Raw genomic sequence first — 20,851 nt, 5'->3', positions numbered from 1 at the left:
GGCCGCATATGGAACTGAGTACCTCAATCGTCTAGCCTCCAAATGATGTTCTCTTGTAGTATTTTGAAAGATAAAGTGTATCAATTTTCAAAACCTTCACATCATATCACCACATTCTTCAGTTTTGGTATTCTATTCCAAACTCATTAAACTAGGCATCTGAGTATAACAAATCTTAAGTGTCCTAGACTGAGGTTACTTACAGATACTTTGGATTTTTCCTAGTTACATGGTGTGTGGGGGAAGGAGGAGAGGAAGGGAAAGGTTTAACAAGAGTGACTGCTGTGGCAGCTAGGTGGCACAGTGGATAGAGCACCGGCCCTGGAGACAGGAGGACCCAAGTTCAAATCCGGCCTCAGACACTTGACACTTATTAGCTGTGTGACCCTGGGCAGGTCACTTAACCCCACTGCCTAGCCACAAAAAGAAAAAAAAAGGAGCAATTGCCGAAAAGAAACAATCCTAGACAAGTAGGAGTTTTCAAAGTAATGGTGATTGAATGAAACATTTTTATAAAAGTAAGCAGAGAATCTGTTTTTTCTACTCTACTAGGGATGCAGAAATGTTCTTTTGGGGGGTACTTAAAAGAGAACTAGAGACTGATACGACTAATGAATATTGATGAAAAAGGTACAAATAAAATTTCAGCAAAAAACCTCTAACAATATACCCCTAAATGTATTCATGGTGAGTGGGCTGGGTTTTTCTCAGGAATGGTTCAACCCCAGGAAAACAATGAACATTACTGACATTAAGGCTGCCAGCAATGGCTATTCCTCACTAAAGATAATCCCTCTCCGGGTGGCTTAGGTTGAATTTTCTCCTGCCTCCTCTTCAAGGATTCTCTTCTAGCAGTCAACTGATCTCTTTCAGTGACTTCAATCTCTTTCTCCATTGGCTCTTCCCATTTCCTTTCCCTTGTCTTCAAATATGATCAGGTTTCCCTAATCCTAAGGGGAAAAAACAGAAGGGAAAAAAAACCCTTTCTACCCCCAACCAGATCTAGGGTATTTCAAAGAACTGACTTTGACTAAATCAATAGATGAAAAAAAAAATCCTTTGAAAAGGATGGCAGGGGACAGGTAGGTGGCACAGTGGATAGAGTATGGGCCCTGGAGTCAGGAAGACCTGAGTTCAAATCCAGCCGGAGACACTTACGAGTTGCATGACCCTGGGCAAGTCACTTAACCCTGATTACCTTAAAAAAAAAAAGTAATGTCAGGAGGCTCCTTAAAGATATCAATCCAATGGCTTTTACATGTGTAATAAATAATACATGCAGCTCAAGAAGACTTAATTTCTTTTTCTTTTTTGGTGAGGCAGTCACACAGCTAGTGAGTGTTATGTGTCTGAGGCCACATTTCAACTCAGGTCCTCCTGACTCCAGGGACAGTGTTCTATCTGATTTCTTTAATAGAATACTGTCAGACTGGACTCTGCACGATGTACCCTCATCATGTGATGGCTAAGGGGGGTTGGAAACGCACTCCCCAAGGCCCCAGATTACACTGCCTGAAGACAAAAAGGGTGTCTCAAGGCGGAAAGTGTCCTGCATTCCCAATTGGTATTTGTGGATCATGCTGAGTATGAGCACATTTCTTCAAGTACAACAGTATCACTTATCTACACTGTATTTAAAGCTCACAAAATTAGCAATTTTTACACAGGCACATCACATCTGATATCCTTCACTGGTTTCATGAAAGCCTGTTAGGCAAAATGGATGGACGGAAGCCAGTGAGTTCTATAGTGACATTGTTATACAACAAAAAATTATCGGAATCCTAGGCTCTGGCTATGACATGTTAATTATAGCACTGGAAAATGAGGCTTGTTGGTGTACCTTTTACAGGGAATGGGTGTACAATCAGTCAGTCAGTCAATAAACATTTATTAAGCACCTCTATGTGTGCCAAGCACAGTTCTAAGTACTAAGGCTACAAAAGGAGGTAAAAGACAGTTCCAGCCGTCAAAGGGCTCTAGTCTAACGGGGTTGGGGGGAGACACCACATGCACACTACTAGTTACAAACAAGCTACTGACAGGATAAATAGGACATAGCAGAGAGAAGGCACTAGAATTAAGGAGGTTTGGAGAAGGCTTCTGGTAAAAGAAGGGATTTTCGTGGGACCTTAAAGAAATCCAGGGTAGTGAGCAGGCTGCGTTGGGGAAGGAAGGCATTCCAGGCATGGGGGACGGCCAGAGCCGAGAGACAGCGAGTCTTGTTTACAGAACCCCCTGGAGGCCAGTGCCACCAGATGGAAGAGCACAGGTTGGGGAGTGAGATGTGAGAAGACTGTGAAGGCAGGAGGGGACTAGGTTATGAAAGACTCTGAAGCCAAACAGGGCATTCTGTATTTGATCCTGGAGGCAACAGGGAGCCCCTGGAGGTTACTGCGTAGGATGGAGATGCCAAGGTCAGACCTGTGCTTTAGGAAAATCACTTTGGTGGCTGGACAAAGGATGGACTGGAGCGGGGAAGAGAGTCGAGGCAGGCAGCCCCCCAGCAGCTCGTGCAATAATCCAGGCGTGAGGTGCTGAGGGCCTGCATCAGGGTGGGGGCAGTGTCAGAGGACAGAAAGGGGCACACTCTGCAGGATGACAAGGGTGAAACCGACAGGTCTTGCGGGGCAGTACAACTGATAGCCACGTAAGCACAACACCAAGGGGGAGCAGATCTGTCTGTCTTCTTACAAACTTGGCCAACAAAAGTTAGGAGAAAACTCAAAACGGATCTTCTGGGCCACTGAGCTAATGCTGCATGTGGGCAACTGTGATGTGATCGAACCCGGCCACGGAAGAAGGCACATTTACCATATTTATCAGGTGAAAGATGCTAACAAGTTGGGACATCCTGATTAAGAGGTTTTTCACTTCACATTTCTATCCTTTCCACAAGCCTCAAGAAAAGAAAGAACTGCGTCTTTAAGATTTTCTCTTCTTGCTGTTCAGTCATTTCAGCCCCAACTCTTCATGAATCCATGTCCACGGCTTTTCTTGGCAAAGATACTGGAGGGGTTGGCCATTTCCTTCTCCAGTAGCAAACAGAGATTAAGTGACTTGCCTAAGGTTACACAGCTGGGAAATTTCTGAGGCTGGATTTGAATCCAGGTCTTCCTGACTCCAAGTCCAGCCCTCTATCCACTGTGCCCCTTTGCTGTCCTATCTTAGGAATTTGTTATTACTATCTGACAATCCAAATAGGATTTTCTCATGAGTACTCATAAAGTGCCTTAAACTCTGAGGTACTACCTCACACCTATCGGACTGGCTAATATGACAGAAAAGGAACTTTACAAATGTTGAAGGGGAGGTGGGAAAATTGGAACACTAATGCACTGCTGGTGGAGTTGTGAACTGTTCAACTATTCTGAAGAGCAATCGGAACTATGCCCAAAAGGATATATAAAATTGTGTATAACGTTTGACCCAGTAATGACACTTCTAGGTCTGTACCTCAAAGAGCTCAAAGAAAAAGGAAAATGATTAAGAAATTGGAAATTCCAAAGAATTGGAAATTGAGGGGATGCCCATCCATTGGGGAATGGCTGAATAAGTAGTGGCATATGATTGTGATGGAATCCTATTGTGCTATGAGAAACAATGAGCTGGATGCTTTCAGGAAAATCTGTGAAGACTTACATTGATACAACTGATGCAAAATAAAGTGAACAGAACCAGAAGAATATTGTACACAGTAACATGTATGATGACCAACTGTGAACGATTTAGCTATTCTCAGTAATACAATGATCCAAGACAATTCTGATGGACTTAGGATGAAAAATGCCATCCACCTCCAGAGAATAGAACTGATGGAGTCTGAATGCTGAGACAGGCGTTTAAAGAAAACTTTCTTATTTTTCTTACTTTTTTTGGGGGGGGGAAGGGTCTATACTTTCTTTCGTAACATGACTAATATGGAAATGTTTTGCATGATTGCACATGTATAACCTGTATCAAATTGCATGCCTTCTCAATGAGGGGGTAGGGGAGGGAGAGAATTTGGAACTCATAAATTTTTTAAATGAATGTTAAATTTTTTTTACATGTAATTGGGAAAAAATGAAATATTTGAAAAAAAAAACCCACCCTCATGGCATTTATTTTCATTATTACTATAAGATCACCTTGAGCTTATATAGTATTTTATCTACCCGGAAGGAAAAGGTTACCTTCACAACATTCCCAAAGGGCAACCAATGAAACACACCAAACAGGTTAAAATATTTTCCCCAAAGGTCAGGAATCAAATTACTGTTCAAGGTAAGACAAAAAACCAGTTCTCCTAACTCTAATCAGTGTTTCTCCTGTAAGATGACCCAGAAACCCACAACGACCTTTCAAAGATTTCCTGGTTATTTAATAAATAACAAGAGTCCTATCTGATCTTGGAGTCCCTTTGTCTGAGTAAGGGTTAGCTGCAGTTTAATGAGTCTCTTATCAGGAACATAATACTGGATCTCATTCATTCTCTTTCCCAAGGAAGCAATGCCACAGAGCAGGGGTCCAATTCATCACCATTTGATGTTTGCACATACAAGACTAGTTTAACTGAATTCCAAGAAAAAAATTTGTCACTAAAGTATAACACCCAATCACGCTGGGCATGAAATAGTAAAACAAAACTATGCGTGAAGTGTTAAAATCAAGCTCCTCTTAATCCTAAATTACACAGAATCAAAGTAAGAAGTAACCTCACAGACCCTAGGGTCAAATCTGAATCTTCATTTTTTTTTTGTTTAAAAATTGTTTTAATTTACTTTTCTCAATTAACGAGGATTTTCTCTCTCCCCACTAATTGGACAAAGAAGAAAACCCTGGCAAACAATATGTAGGGTTAAGTGAATTTTCTTTCCCCTATATTAACCATGGCCAAAACTGTGTCTTTTATTCTGTACCATAAGTCTATTAATTCTGTCAGGTGGTGGGTAGCATGCTTCATTGGTCCTCTGAAATCATGGCTAGTCACTGCATTAGTCAGAAGGAAAAAATAAAAGTTATGATTTTTTAAAAAGTTCTAAAGTTGTTCAAAGCTGTTTGACTGTACAGTATTGGTACTGTAAAAACTGTTCTGGTTCTGCTCACTTCACTCTGCAGTAGTTGATACAAATATCCCCAGGTTTCTTTGACATCCTTTCTGTCATTTCTTATGATGAAACAGTATTCCATTATATTCATGTGGCATAATTTAGTCACTCATTCCCCAATTGATGAGTATCCTCTCAGTGCCCAGGTCTTTGCCACTTCCAAAAGGGCTGCTACTAACATTTTTGTACCTATGGGTCCTTTTCCTTTTTCCTGTGCTCTTTACCTGGGTCAAAGGGGTTACAGTCTGGTGACTTTGGGTATGTGGCTCCAAATTATGTTCCATAACCACATAGCTCTCCCAACAATTGTCATTTGCCTTGTTGGGGCATCTTTTACAATCTGATGGGTATGAAGTAGAATGGAACATTTTTTTATATATCCATAAATCCATAGCTTGAATTTCCTTTGAAAACTGCCTATTTTATCCTCTGATCACTAGTCTATTAGGCAGTGGCTCTTATGTTCAAAAAATTTTGTATCAGTTCTTTATATAAAGGAAATGAAATCTTTATTAAAGAAACTGACTGCAAAGACTTTTTTCCCCAGCTACCCTTCTAACTTTAACTTTAAACCGGTTTGATTTGTGCAAAAATTTTATGTAATTAATATTATCATAAATTGTATGTAATCAATAGTTTCCATTTCATCCTCTTTGATCATCTTATTTGATTGGGAAATCTCCTCGTCTATAGATTTGAAAGGAAGATTTCCCCTGGCATTTCTTGTTTACAACGTGACCTTTTACATCTAAGTTCTATACAAGGCAAGCAGGTGGTGGTGGTGCAATGGACAGGGCACTGGGCCTGGAGATAGGAAAACCTGAATGAAAATCCAGCTCCAGCTGCTTATGAGCTGTGTGACCTTGGTTAAGTCACATAACCCATCTGCCTCAGTTTCCTTATCTGTACAATTAAGGTAATAGCACCTGCTTTCTATGGATATTATCAAGATAATGAGATTTACGAAGCACTTTGCGAATGTTAAAGTCACATAAATGCTAGCTATTAATGTTATTCCGTAGTATCCATTTGGAGCTTGTCTTGGTATGTGATATATAAGTGGTAGGTCTAAATCTAGTTTTTGCCAGACTGCTTTCTGCTTCTCCCAGAAGTCTTTGTTGAATGCGTCCTTACCCCAGGAATTGGGATTTCTGGGTTTATCAAACATTACGATATTTTTTGCTTACTTCTATGAGTTGTATACCTATTTTATTGGTCTGTTTTTATCAGTAACACATATTTCTGATGATTAATACTTTGTATTACAGCTTGAAATGTGGTACTATTAGACCCTTTTACTTCACACTTAAAAAATGCCTTGAGATACTCAGCCTACCTGCGCCCAAATGAATTTCACCACTTGTTTCTAGCTCTCAGCAATCCTTTGGCAGTTTCACTGATATGACATTGGATAAGTAAATTCAGGTAGTGGGTTTTTAAAAAAATTATATTGGCTTGACCTACTTATGAGAAATTAATATTTCTCTTTTTATTTCTATGAAATATTTTGTAGCATTTTATATTGTTCCTATCTGTTTTAGTAAATGGAAAAGTAATATTTCTCTACTTTGGCCTACCTTTATTTTCATAAAGAATGATTTGTGGTGTTTAAATAGCCTCTGCATGTGTCTCGGTAAGTAAATCCCCAAGTATTTTCTATATTCTGTAGTTTGAATTTCTTTATCTCTTCTTGCTAAGTTTTGTTAATATATAGAAATGCCAATTTATGTGGAGTTATTTTATTATCCTGTAACTTTAAAGTTACTACATCAATTAATTTGGAATCTTCTTTACAATGTGATAAACTGAACAACGTTCCCAAACCTCTAGTGAAAGTGAAAAAAGACCTTCTGCTAAGTAAGGCAGCACCCATTCCACTTGTGAAGCTGTACATTCTTTGCCAAGTCTGAGGTCTCTCTCTGTAACTCCCACCTGTGGTTCCCACTTGTACCCTGTGGAGTCAAGGCAACCGCTGATGACGGGTGACGGCAGCTGTCACATTGATGAGAGATTTATTTGTAAATCACTTAGCACATGGCAGATGTCCAGTAAATGCTTATTCCTTCCCTCCTTCTGTTTACCTGACTGCATCAGCTCACACAAGCCTTTGCAGGTTTCTCTGCAACTGGCCTTTTTGTCATCTGTTATCATACTAAAGTACTCCATTCCATTCCTACGGCATGAATTGTCCTGTCCTTCCAAACTCGATGGGCACCACCTTAGCTTCCTGTTCTTTGCCATTACAAAAAGAGCTGTTAGAGATGTCTTTGTAGGGGTAGTGAGGTGGTGCAGCAGATAGTGCACCAGCCCTGGAGTCAGGAGGACCTGAGGTCAAATTCTGCCTCAGATACTTGGCACTCATTAGCTGTGTGATTCTGGGCAAGTCACTTAATCCCACTGCCTGGGAGGGAAAAAAAGGCGTCTTTGTACTTGGGTCCCTCTCCTCTCTCTTTGACCTCTCTGGGTTACAAGGCCTAGTACTGGTTACCTCTGCAGAGTGTAGTGACACGTGGGGCATTGTTCCAAGTAGTTTTCTAGAGCAGCTGGACTGATTCCCAGCTCCACCAACATGCAAGCCTTTCTAACAACTGTCATCTTGCTTTTCTGTCACTTTGCCAAGCAAGTGGGAATGAGACGTGATTTAGAACTGCCTTCATCTGCACGTCTCTAGTTAACTAGGGATTTGGAAGGTTTTGTTTTCATACAGTTGTTGGTAGCTTGGATTTCTTCCTCTAAAAACTGCCTGTTCATATCCTTTGACCACTTCTCTACTGGGGAATGGCTCTTGTTCTCATAAATCTGAATCCATTCCTTAAATATATTCTCTTCTGCAGACTCAACCTTCCCAGTTCCTTCCATTTATCTTCAGATAGAATACTCTTAAGAACTCTGCCCAGCTAACTGCTGGTCACCCTCCAGCTTGTCAATGCTCTTCTTCAAATGGAGCAGGTGAAAAAAACACAATTGTCCAGAAGTGTTGTCCAACAAGGGGAGACCTAGGCCTGCGTTCATAACGCCCAAGACCATCAGTTGTCTCTGCCAGCCTGCCATGTAACACAGCTAACTCACGCTGAGTGTCGAGTCTCCTCAATTCCTCCAATCATTGTCACAGGAAACTTGTCTACCAGGCTTCCTCTAGTCACACTTGTAAAAGTTTGATTTCTGAATCCAATACAATGCATTTAGACAGATTTCACACCATAACCTGCATTTAAAAAAAAAACACCAATTTATCATTGTCATTGAATTTGAGCATCACTGTAGACTCGAGACAATCCAATTATTCTTATTGCTGAGGAATTTCCCTTCCCAAAGATGAGCACTGCACGAGTCACCTCTTAAGTGCAAAGCAAATGCTTCCTAGTGTGCTGTAAGAGTAGTGATACAAGACGTGGCCAGTTAAACCAGCTTCATAACAGCCTGTATTTCCCCCAATCATCATATTCACTAATGAAAAAAGCTCTGAAAAAACTGCTTTGAGTGCCTGACTCCATCCATCCGGACACTCTCTCCATTCAGGTCTTCTTTTTACATCACTTGGCCACCATCACTAAGGAAGCTGAACGTGAATGTGAAAAGGAAGCTGCCATGGCTTAAAAAAAAAAATCAGGTCAACAAGTATTTATCAAGACACCTACTGTGTGCCAAGCTAACCTCAACAACAAAAAGCATCCAACGAACCTTTCTGGGAGGTAGGCTGCTTTGCCATGTGCCGTCCTCAAAGGCCACGGAGCTTGGGAAAGCCGGCCCAAGCTTGCATATCACCGGCATAGCCTTTGAGCACCCAAGGTCATCTTCATTCCTCAATGTGGGGTTACTTGAAGTAGGAATTTAGAGGCGGCTGAAACATTAAAGTCTCCAGATTTACAAAGGGATTAAGTGTGGACTCAATGGACAGAAAGCTGAACCAACGGACGCGAGTTCTACCCCTGGCTGTGCCTCTCCATGTAACCTTACAAGATGCTCAACTCCTGGGTCTGAAGTTTCTGAACGCGTGAAATGAAGGGAGTGGCCTGAATGGTCAGTCTCCAAATGCCCATTCTGGAGTCCAACACATCTCTGGGGTCCTAACCCCCTACTGGTATCTCCTATACATCACCTTCATTTCCAAATATCCCTCCGCCCCCAACTATATAGCCGTCCATATCTTGTGACAAAATATTCAAAAAGAGTAAAAAGCAGTGTGGCAATAATATCAGCAGAGCCTGCCAGTGAAGTACACGACGTTCCACACCCAGAGGTGCTCAGCTTTCTGATGAAAGGAGAAGCACTCGCATCTCTTTTCTGGAGACAAGCTCAGTCATTCTAAGTTCAGAGTTTATTTTGACACTGTTTTCCTGGTTCTGTTTATTTCCCTCTGCCTCAGTCTACATGACTTCCTACGTTGCTGTTAATCCTTCCCATTCACTTTCTTACAGCAGGATAACATTTCATTCCGTTGTTGACCAGTTTGCTCAGCCATGCTCCAATCACCAGGCATTCACCTGGTTTCTTCGCTCTGAGTGTCAAAGTACCGATTAAGATGGGCATTCTTCATCTCAGGCAAACCTGCGCTGTAGTATCCAACCCACTTCTGCTCTCTTCAGGTACATGAACAAATCTAATGTGTGATTTTCAAAGCAGTCCTGTTTATCTTTGATCACCTGTTTCCAGTTTCCTGCTCTGAACATTTTGGTGAATGTATGAAATCTAGTTTTCTTTCCCCGACCTACCTGGGGTACCTACCTACCATGGCTAGCAGGGCCATCCCTGGATTGAGGGGTATGAAGAACAGATTTTTAAAATTAAATTTTATTTTTTAAAATCATAAAGCATTTTGTCTTCTTCCCATCTTCCCACTTCCACTAAAAATTACAAAAGAAAAACAAAATCCATGTAACAAAAAAGTACAGTCAGGAAAAACAAATGCCCGTGTCTGGCCGTGTCTGGGCATGTCTGGAAATGCGGCTCAGTCTGCATATGTATCACTTCTCCGCCAGGAGGGAGACAGCATTCCAGACACTTCTCACCACAGTCCATTATTCTAAGAAAGTTTAACTAAGGACTTAAAACGAGTTTTGCACGTAATCTCTACATGCATAATAAATTAACTTCTTAAATATTCAATTCAGTAAGTACTGGCCTGCTACACACCAGGCACTGTGCCAGGCAACCAGGGCACAGAGACAAAGTCAGGCCCTGCCCTCCAGGCAAGGTTTACCAAACATCCTCCCTCCAAGGACCAGGCCAAGCAGGTGGCACAAGCTGTTTGTTTCTCCACGGAATTAAGGAGGAAACTAAGGCTTGGGGAGGGGTCGCGTGGCCCAGCAAGGTCTGCTGCTCATCCGTGAAGGCAGCCAGGCTCCTGCCTCCATGGCATACCCTCCCCTAAATCACGAATGCCTTAGTGTCTATGGAGCCACCTGTGACAAGGAATCTTTTCCTTCCCCTTGAGGGTCCTTGATGTATCCTGTCCAGACCCTGCAGCCAGCACAGAGATGACTTAGCACGGTCCCCACTTATCCCATTTGCTCTCCCTTTCCCTTACACACAAGGGTGACAATGCACAATGATTCCGATGGCCCAGCTCACCCCCACCAACTCTGGAAGGTTTCTGGAGGGGGAGCTGGGGGCAAGGGAGGTGGAGAAACTGGGCTTCCTGGGAATGAAGTAAGGTTTATTACGGAGCAAAATTGTGTGTGTGTGTGTGGGGGTGGGGGCTTCAATCAGGCTGAATGACATCACAATGTGTGTGTGTGTGTGGGGGCTTCAATCAGGCTGAATGACATCACAATGTGTGTGTGTCTGTGGGGGGGCTTCAATCAGGCTGAATGACATCAGAATGTGTGTGTGTCTGTGGGGGGGCTTCAATCAGGCAGAATGACATCACAATGTGTGTGTGTCTGTGGGGGGGCTTCAATCAGGCTGAATGACATCACAATGTGTGTGTCTGTGGGGGGCTTCAATCAGGCTGAATGACATCACAATGTGTGTGTGTCTGTGGGGGGCTTCAATCAGGCTGAATGACATCAGAATGTGTGTGTGTCTGTGGGGAGCTTCAATCAGGCAGAATGACATCACAATGTGTGTGTGTATCTGTGGGGGGGCTTCAATCAGGCAGAATGACATCACAATGTGTGTGTGGGGGGGCTTCAATCAGGCTGAATGACATCAGAATGTGTGTGTGTCTGTGGGGGGCTTCAATCAGGCAGAATGACATCACAATGTGTGTGTGTATCTGTGGGGGGGCTTCAATCAGGCAGAATGACATCACAATGTGTGTGTGTGGGGGGGCTTCAATCAGGCTGAATGACATCACAATGTGTGTGTGTGGGGGGCTTCAATCAGGCAAAATGACATCACAATGTGTGTGTGTGTGTGTGTGTGTGTGTGGTGTGTGTGTGTGTGTCTGTGGGGGCTTCAATCAGGCTGAATGACACCACAATGTCTGTGTGTGTGTGTGGCTTCAATCAGGCTGAATGACATCACAATGTCTGTGTGTGTGTGTGTGTGTGTGTGTGTGTGTCTGTGGGGGGCTTCAATCAGGCTGAATGCCATCACAATGTGTGTCTCTGTGGGGGGGCTTCAATCAGGCTGAATGATATCACAATGTGTGTATGTATCTGTGGGAGGGCTTCAATCAGGCTGAATGACATCACAATGTCTGTGTGTGTGTCTGTGGGGGGCTTCAATCAGGCTGCATGACATCACAATGTCTGTGTGTGTGGGCTTCAATCAGGCTGTATGACATCACAATGTCTGTGTGTGTATGTGTGCGCGCACATGTGCGTGTGTCTGTGGGGGGCTTCAATCAGGCTGAATGACACCACAATGTGTGTATGTATCTGTGGGAGGGCTTCAATCAGGCTGAATGGCATCACAATGTCTGTGTCTGTGTGGGCTTCAATCAGGCTGAATGACACCACAATATGTGTGTGTGTGTGTGTCTGTGGGGGGCTTCAATCAGGCTGAATGACATCACAATGTGTGTACGTATCTGTGGGGGGGCTTCAATCAGGCTGAATGACATCACAATTCATTTCCTTGAACAACAAAGACCACTTGCTGAATGGCTTGTCCTCCTCACAGACACCTGGTATTCAGGAGGAGCAGCCGCGCTCTTCCCTTCTCCCTGGAACCGGCAGCTGCTGCCTGGATTACACCTAGAGTGGAACAAACTGGAAACCAGCACCGGCTGTGAAACCTCTCGTCCCTCTGGGCCCCCTGAATACCGAGCTCTGGTAAAGTTCTCTCGGCTGCCAGGGCTCCATGTTGATGTGGCTCTGGGGACACAGACCTTGGCACCGCGCCCTTCTCCAATGGATGGCTGTGTGGCTTCACGGATGTGGCATGCCTTTCCTGATGCCTCCCAGGACCCAATTCTGCTTCCAGCATTACTCTTGTCCGCGTGCTCCTCTAGCACTGCCACAGGCAAGCCGCCCTTCAGGGGCCTTCCTCACATCCTTTTGCCATTGCCCTCAATGTGTCTCTTACCTGTCATGAGTCCCCCTGCCTCAACACCCTGTAAAATGAAGGAACTGGGGGGCAGCTGGGTGGCTCAATGGATAGAGCGCCGGCCCTGGATTCAGGAGGACCCGAGTTCAAATGCAGCCCCAGACACATAATAACGCTCACTAGCTGTGTGACCCTGGGCACTTCAGTCACTTAACCCCATCGCCTAGCGCCCCCCCCCCAAAAAGGGAAGGAACTGGACAAGATGGTGTTAAGTGGTCTTCTGGCTCTGACACCCGACACGTCTATGACCTCTTAGCGATTCACATTCAGGGAGCAAGGTAAGGTGGACACAGTGTTTTCCTCTAAGCAGCTTTGTGAGGTGGCACTGCACGGAAAACTGGCTGTGGGAAACAGGCTCAAAGCTCACCGACCTGCCCCACGTCACACAAAGGCCCCTTGTCAAGAGTTAGGACGCTCGAGTGTCTCCCACTCTTTCTTCTCGTAACCAAGCTCTTTCAAGTGTGACACTCTGTTAGGAACAGAAGGTCAACAGCTTATTTACCTGGGAGTTAGTTATCAAGAAACCATCAATGTCCAAGAGACTTAAAAACCTGAAGAGAAGCACACTGGTCACAAAGTCAAAATGCCCCTAATGTTTGCCTTGGGCAAACAAAGGAGGCTCCCAGAGCCCCCAGAATTCTCATCTCCTAGGCCTGGCCCCAACCTAGGGAGTGCACAAGGAGGTCTGCTGAAGTGCACAGATGAACCACAGCACACCATGCCCCACACCAGAAATGGAGAGCTAGTAACAGCTGACGGTGATAGCAGCACGTGCTGATTGATGGTCATTAGCCCATGCCTCCACTCGATTTCTCTCAAGGCTGGGGTGGTGCTGACTGGGCCTCCGCTTCTGGATACTCTCCTCCTGCATTTCATGGTGTGTTCTGGGACTGGCTCTCCTCCAGCTGTTGCACTGACCTTGCACAACCCCAGCCTTGTTCCTCATGGGCAGCTAGAACCCGGGGCTGTCCTGTGTCCCTTCCTGCCTGTTTCCTCTCCATTCTCCTGTGATCTCATCTGTTCCCATGATTCACAGAATCACAGAACTTGTGCAATGGAGGGACGGCAGAGGCCACACAGTTCAGCCTACAGATGAAAGGAATCGGTGCTACCGTATTTGTCCCTAGAGGTCTGTCTCTAAGAAGGAGCCCACCCACCGGCTTCAGAGGCAGCTCATTTTCCTCTGGGACAGTCCTAATTAGTAGCAAGGTTTTCCTGACATCAGGCCTAAATTTGCTTTTAATTCGCTGTTCCCATCCAATAATCCTAATCTCTCCTCCACGTGACAGATCTTCAAACATCTGAATGCAGACATCATGATACCTTTGGTTGTTTCTTCTCCAAGGTAGGTGCCAGAGATAGAGTGACCTGAGTTCAGATACTTACCAGCTGTGTGACCTTGGGAAAATCATTAGCCTCTGTCTGACTCAGTGTCTTCAAGTATAAAATGGAAATAGTAATAGCACCTATTTGCAGGTGCTTGGCACAAAGTGGGTACTCTATAGAGAAATGCTTATTCCCTCCCTTTCTCCCTCCGCCTTCCAGAAGAAGCAAATTCGGCTTCTTCAAATGATCTTCCCATGCCACAGACTTGAGGCTCCCCCCATTCTGGCCGCTCTTCTCTGGACACTTTCCAATTGACCAATGTCCTTCTGAAAGCACGGATCCCAAACACAACACTTCAGATGAGGTCTCATAAGAACAAAGTACAGTGGGGCTCTAGCCCTCTGCTTGGAAATTCTGCCTTTCAGCAGCTCAAGATGGAATACGCTGTTTTTGGCTGCCACATCCCACTGCTGACTTGTTGAGCTCGCAGTCCGCTTTTCAAACTGCTGTCTAACCCTTAGTGGGAACAAACTGGGCCACCACATCGCCTGCCTGGCCTTCCACACCAGGGCCATGACCCAGCCTTACATCCAATCATCCACCCAGGTCTCTGCCCATCAGGTATCCCACCCTCCAACTTCTCCAGTCATCATTCCTCTGGATGGGCTGTTGTCCCTCATCAGAATCTAAGCTCTTTGTGGGCAGACTTAAAAACAAAAACAAACCAAAAACCCCACAGATACTTAGCACAGTGGCCCCCACCTTATATTTGTGATTTTTTGGCCCAAATCTAAGACTTTACATTTATTCCTACTGAATTTCATCTTGTGAGATTCAGCTCAATGCTCTAGCTTGTCCCTTCTTTTTGAATCCTAGCCCCATTACCTATGGTCTCAGTTATTCCTCTCAACTTTGGGTTAAAAATCTGAGGAGCAGATAGCTGAGGGCCAAGCACAGAGGCTTGGGCAGCTTCACATTGATATATTAACACTGAGTCCAGTCAATCAAACAGCTCTGACTGGTTTTAATTGTATTAGTATCTAACCCAACGATTAGATACTTCTCCATCAGACTGGCAGAAGATATACGCCAACAAATTTTATCAAATGGGCAGCTGGGTGGTACAGTGGATAGAGCACCAGGCCCAGAGTCAGGAACTCTTCTATCTTAGTTCAAATCTGGCCTCAGATCACACTACCTGGGTGACCCTGGGCAAATCACTTAGCCCTGTTTACTTCAGTTTCCTCATCTGTAAAATGAGCTGGAGAAGGAAATGGCAAACTGCTCCAGTATCTTTGTCAAGAAAACCCCAAATGGAGTCATGAAGGGTTGGATACGACTGGAAAATGACTAGATAACATTTCATCAAAAGTTTTTCTAAAATACAAACTATATCCACATTATTCCCCTCATTTACTAATCTAGTAATCCTCTCAAAACAGGAAATGAACTTAGTCTGGAACAGCCTGTTCTTGATGAAGCCTGGACAGCTCTTTGTGAGCACTACTTCCATTTCTAGAAGTTCACTAACCATCTCTTTAATGATCTGCTTTAGAATTTCCTCTGAAATGGAAATCAAGCTCACTGGTGCATATGTTGCAGATTCCATTCTCTTCCCTTTTTGAGGAAAATCAAGGCATTTGCCTTTCTCCAATCTTATGACGCCTCACCTGTTTTCTACATAATCTTTACTCAGAGAACTCCCAAATGAACACGTCCAGCCATCATCACTCTTAAGACCACATCCAGCTGGATGTCCTTCTCCAACTCTACGTCATTATCCTTCCACCCAAATCTAGCCTTCCTACAACAAACTTCCCTGTGCTGGCACTTCCATCATCCAGGCTGGTCACCTAGGGCGCCTCCTTGACTCTTCTCTCTCAGCTCCCCAGAACCAAGAATTGCAAAGTCTTGTCAATTCCACGGCCTCAACATCTCTCCCGTCTATCCCTGCTACTCTTTACATTGCCCTCATCGGCTCTCTCCTGGGCTATTTGCGATAGCCTCCTAGAGTCTCTGTTCCCTTCTCGCCAATCCATCCTGCCCATGGCTGCCAGTGGATAACCCTGAAGCACTGCTGACCATGTCACTGCTCTACTCAAGAAGCTTCAGTGGCTCCCTACTACCTTTAGAATAAAACACAAGCTCCACACTTTGGCTCCAGACTGTCTGTCAGGGCTGATTAGAGAGTTCCCTGCACCTCAGTGTGCTCCTGGCCATCTGACCCACTTGCTCTTCCCCATACAAGCTACAGTGCAGCCAAATTCTGTTTGTTTCTAGGTTACACAATTTTGAAAATAACTCCAATTATATTCCTCACATCATGTTACTTTACAAAAGTAAAAAATAAAATCTAAAAACTTAGGTGTCATATCCAAGTTCTTGAGCATGAAAGTGAAGGTGTGTCAGTGTTGTAAAATATAATAAAACCTACCCAAGGAGTTTCGTTTCACCTTCCTGCCTCCATTGCTTTGCAGGCTGTCCCTACATCTGCTTATTCTCCCTCTTCCCCTTCCCTTTTTGGAATCCCTATTGCTTCTGTCCAGGCCAAGCTCAAAGGGCACCTAGCCCAAGAGGCCTTTCCTGATTTGCCCAGGCAATCTTCCTCCTGACATCCCCTTCCCTATCCTGGCATTGCTGGGTCGGTTCTTCAGGTTGGACGTTTTGTCTGCTGGGCCCGCAGTCTCTCACTCCTGGAAAGCCTGTGGAGGGCAGGGGCTGACTCAGTTGTACTTGTATTGGCACGGCACAGCAGTGCCTGGCATGAAGTAATCCCTTCGTGCTCGCTAACTAATGTAGGAGAACCAGCCAGGGCAAAACTAGACAAAGTGGTCACAAAACTCAACGGGTGAGACGATCTGGAGCTATGTGGGCACGTGGACACCAACAACTAATGCCAGCCCGCCCTGCCACGTCACAGAACCCAAGGCCACAGTCCTAGGTAGACTTTTCTGCTCTTCGGAGAATGAAATGCTTGCTGGGGAGCCAAATTCCAAATGGGGCGGAAGGACACCAATCCACATCTCTTCTTTTCAAAGCTAGTGAGCACCAATGTATTCCAGGTACAGTACAATAACCAATATTGAGAATGATGGCTTTAAGTACAAGGTTCGACTCTGCCTGGTACACTGTTTAAGAAGCTGGAAAAGCATGTTGTCTATTAAGCATCACTTCCATGGAAAATGGCTAAAGCTGCAGCAAATTCAAGAGTAAATTGGAATAAATTCACTTATCTCAACACAAGATCTCAACTTCCCTGGATAAATGACAGATTCCTGTAAAAACGTCCCAAAGGTCTGCCAAAATTGTAGTTTATCTCAAGGCTGGCACGAACCAGGCAACTTGGCTGACGCGGAACCAACATTTGTACGTTGCCTTGCAACCCACTAACAATGCACGCCAACATAATACGCCAATAGAACCCACTAGCAATGTATCATGACAACCCAACGAGGCTCAAACATCGACGTGACTGGTCTGCTTCTGAAGCCTCCACCTAGACTAGGGCTGGACGGAAACACTACGCAGTGTCTAGAGATGGTGTACAGATGAGACGAGCACCAAAGGACCTGGCTGCCTTCTCTTAACCACAACAGGAAGCACGCAAAGGGCCTAGCAACCGTAGCTCTTTCGATCCTCACAACTACCCCGGGAGGCAGGCACAATGATTAGCATTAACCCCACTCCACACAGGAGGAAACGGAGGCTGGGAGAAGTCAGGTGACTTGCCCACAGCTGGGAAGTGTCTGGGGCAGGCCTGCCATCCTTCCTGACTCCAAGCCCTTCACCTCTCTCTCCACAGCCGACTGTAAGGGGGGCAGGAATCACCACGGCTGTTTAATTCAGATCCGCAGAAAGTGGGCTGGGGAGCATCATTGTTTAAATTACTCTATTTTCTTTGGCAATAACTGCGCCGTGGTTAAACCTTGGCAAAGAAGCTTAACCAGGATCGGGTTTAAAGACACTCGAGCACGTCTGAAACCCCTCAAAAGAAAGCTACCACAACATAAGCTCCCCGCCGCCGGGGGCTCACCCTTTCCCCAAAACAGCAGCTCCAGGAGGGACTGAGCCGGCCTCCCCCCCCCACCAGCCTGTCCTGGCTGTCCCCGGGACACCACGGAAGGCGAGCACACGGTCCCACTGCACGTGCACTTCGCCGAGTCTGGACGCCCCATCTCCCCTGCCCCTACGTCACTACCGAACTCTCGGACCCGAACCGGCAAAGCTGGAGGGGACACAGATCGAGACTTCCGCCTGCGGACGCCGAGCTGAGTCACGACCTGGGAAGCCCCGGCTGGAGCCCACAGAAGATTGGGGGGCAGAGACCCCCAGAGTGGAGCGCGGACGGAAGGGGCAGGGCCCGCCCTAGGACGTCCACAGTGGGAGCTCGTGTTCGTGGGGAGGGGGCGTGATCCAGACCCCACCCCCGCTGCCCCGTCAGGGGGCTCCAAGGTCATCTCTGCCCTCAGCGGGGTCGGAGCGGGGCTGAACAGAGGAGGAAACTGAGGCTGGCGGCGCACGCGCGGAGGCCAGTCACGTTCCTGGAAACCTCAATTTCCCTGAAGTTCCTTGAACTTCTCGCGAGGGAACGGGCGCAGAGAGCGGTTAGCGGAGGGGAGGGGCAAGGCAGCAAGCATTTATTAGGCACCTACTGTGTGCCAGGCACGCGCCATGCGCTTTACAAAGACCATCTCATTTAGGGAACAGAGAAGGGGGGGAAGCCGCGACATTAGGCTTGCGGGGGGAGCTCCACGTGAAGGGGGGGCAGCGATAAGAAGGGGGAAGCGACATGGAAGGGGGGCACGCGACATCAGGCGGAGGGAGCGACACGGAGCCGGGGGGGGGGAACGATATCAGGCGAGGGGGAGCGACACGGAGCTGGGGGGGCAACGATATCAAGCGGGGGGGAGCGACATGGAGCTGGGGGGGCAGGGACATCAGGCGGGGGGGAGGGAATAGGGAGAGAAATGAGGCGGGGCTGGAGGAGGCCGAGGCCCCGGCCCCTCCGCCGCCTGCCCGGCAGAGCCGCTCGCCGCCCCCTCACCTTTGATACCGGCCATGGCGGCGCCGACGCCCCGAGAGCCTCCACGCAGTCACCACACAACCAGCCAGACAACAACCGGAAGTGCCCAACACAGCACTTCCGCCGGCCGGGTGGGAGCGGGGCGGTGAGACGTACTGACGTCAGGGCGACGCGCTCCGCCTTCGCTCCCGCCCCCTCCGGGCGGCCTCCCCGCCCTCACGTCGTGATTGGGAGGTCAATCTCGGGCCCCGCCTCAAGACCCGCCCCTCGCCCCCGTCTCCGCACCTGTTCTTAAAGGGGCCGCGGGAAAGCCCGCGGTGAGTAGCACACCTCCCACTCAGCGCTCACCAACTTACCCGCACGCAGGCACTGAATCCGCGAGGGCGTCCCCTGGCTCGGCCTGCCCTCCAGCGTTAATGTCCACCTGGCGCAGGACCACTCACTTATTCCTGCCTTGGCTCATTCCCTCTCCCATCCATCATCTCTAGCCATCCCTCAGTCATGCCAGAGGAAAGGTCTCTCCAGCCTGGAGCAGGAAGGCTCCGGTTTGAAGCCCACCCTTCCTACTTACTGTGTGACCCAGGGTAGGTCATTGCCCCTCGCTGGCCCTCTTTTTCTTTATCTAGAAGGGATAGAGTGCTGGACCTGGTGTCAGAGAGACCAGTGCAAATACGGCCTCAGACACTGGCTAGAATGAATGAATGACCCTAGACAAGTATCTTAACAGCTCTCTGTGCCTCAGTTTCCTCATCTGTAAAATGGAGATGATAAAAGCACCTACCTCCTAGAACTGTTGTGCAGATCAAATGAGATAACCTATCTTATGCAACGTTATTTTGTTTTGCAAAACCTTAACATACCATATACATGCTAGTTATTATTATTTAATATAATTGTATGTGTACACTCAATAAACTTCAAAGTCCTTTTCAGTTGTTTTAACAATCCTTTAACTTGGTGTGCATAACCTTGTCTGCATCATAGCTCCCTTTAGTTGCAGTCTAGTAAAGCCTATACTCCCCTCCTCAGAATCATGTTTTAATAATAATAAAAATAATAACTATTATCAATAAATAATATAAATTATAATAAAATTATAAATAATAAAATAAAATCCATAGAATTCCAAAGGAAACTGATTACATTGAAATACTGTTATCAAAAGATTTTTTAAAAAAGCAAGTTCACAGGCCCAGGTTGACCCCCCCCCCCGAATTTAACTGGCCCCTAGAAAAGCGGAGGAGATACAAGCCCCAGAAGACAAGGGAGCCAACTTCATTCCTGGGAGGGAACCTCTATGTAGGTAAATCGATTAGGAGTAAGAGGGACAAAGGAAAAGCTCCCCAAACGGTATCGGAGGAGGGAAGAAATACGTTCGGTTGGAGTGATCAGAGAGGGCTTCCCAGAGAAAGCACCTGAGCTTTCTGAGGGATTCTGAAAGGTGAAGATGGGAAAGCAGTGCCTTCTGATGGATGGGAGAAGAGGGTGCCTGACAAGCATAAGCTCCTCCTATGTGTCAGGTACTGCGTAACACACTGGAGCGCAGTGCACCAGGGGCCCACGGAGCATGCTTGGATTGGGTGTTCCTGGTGGGTTATATGGAGCCTTTGCAGATGTTCCCTGCTTATCAGTCCACTGCACGGAATACTATTTCTGACCAGAGACGATTCAGGGGCTTTGCACTGGATGATGAAAAGTTCTCTAATCAGCTGCTGAGCTGGACCTCAGGCCATCTGCCAAAGGAGGCGTGTCTCTCCATTTGCTCTTTTCCTTTTAGCTTTGAAGCATCGGGACTGCTGTGAGCTGCCCCCCAAGAGTCTAGTGAGAAAAAGGCAGCTAGCCCCAATCCCCTTCCTGACCACCAGGTGTCCATGAACACACGGCAGCCTCTGTTTATCCTTTCTTACCTCAGGTAAAC

General features: G+C 46.3%; 1 protein-coding gene across 2 annotated transcripts in view; it reads right to left on the bottom strand.

The window, feature by feature from the left end:
* Window positions 1-19,065, bottom strand: part of LEPROTL1 (leptin receptor overlapping transcript like 1) — a 28,200-nt gene extending 9,135 nt beyond the window's left edge. Inside the window, exons 1-2 of one of the 2 annotated variants that reach the window (XM_078148368.1) lie at window positions 18,955-18,973; window positions 8,160-8,295 (exon numbers count right to left, since the gene is read on the bottom strand). Coding sequence is in view for 1 of the 2 variants with exons in the window: in XM_021008283.2 (XP_020863942.1) it covers window positions 18,955-18,970 (16 nt within the window). In the remaining variant the exon portion in view is untranslated. Of the gene's footprint in view, window positions 1-8,159; window positions 8,296-18,954 lie in introns of both variants that reach the window. The other variant, XM_021008283.2, reaches the window with a different exon arrangement.
* Between the last annotated feature and the right edge of the window lie 1,786 nt (window positions 19,066-20,851).

Source organism: Phascolarctos cinereus, unplaced genomic scaffold, assembly GCF_003287225.1.
Source record: "Phascolarctos cinereus isolate Bilbo 61053 unplaced genomic scaffold, phaCin_HiC Scaffold_9;HRSCAF=440, whole genome shotgun sequence".
In the NCBI taxonomy this organism is placed as follows: Eukaryota; Metazoa; Chordata; class Mammalia; order Diprotodontia; family Phascolarctidae; genus Phascolarctos; species Phascolarctos cinereus.
Note: the sequence above shows the minus strand (reverse complement) of the source record. Positions and strands in the feature narration are given on the sequence as shown.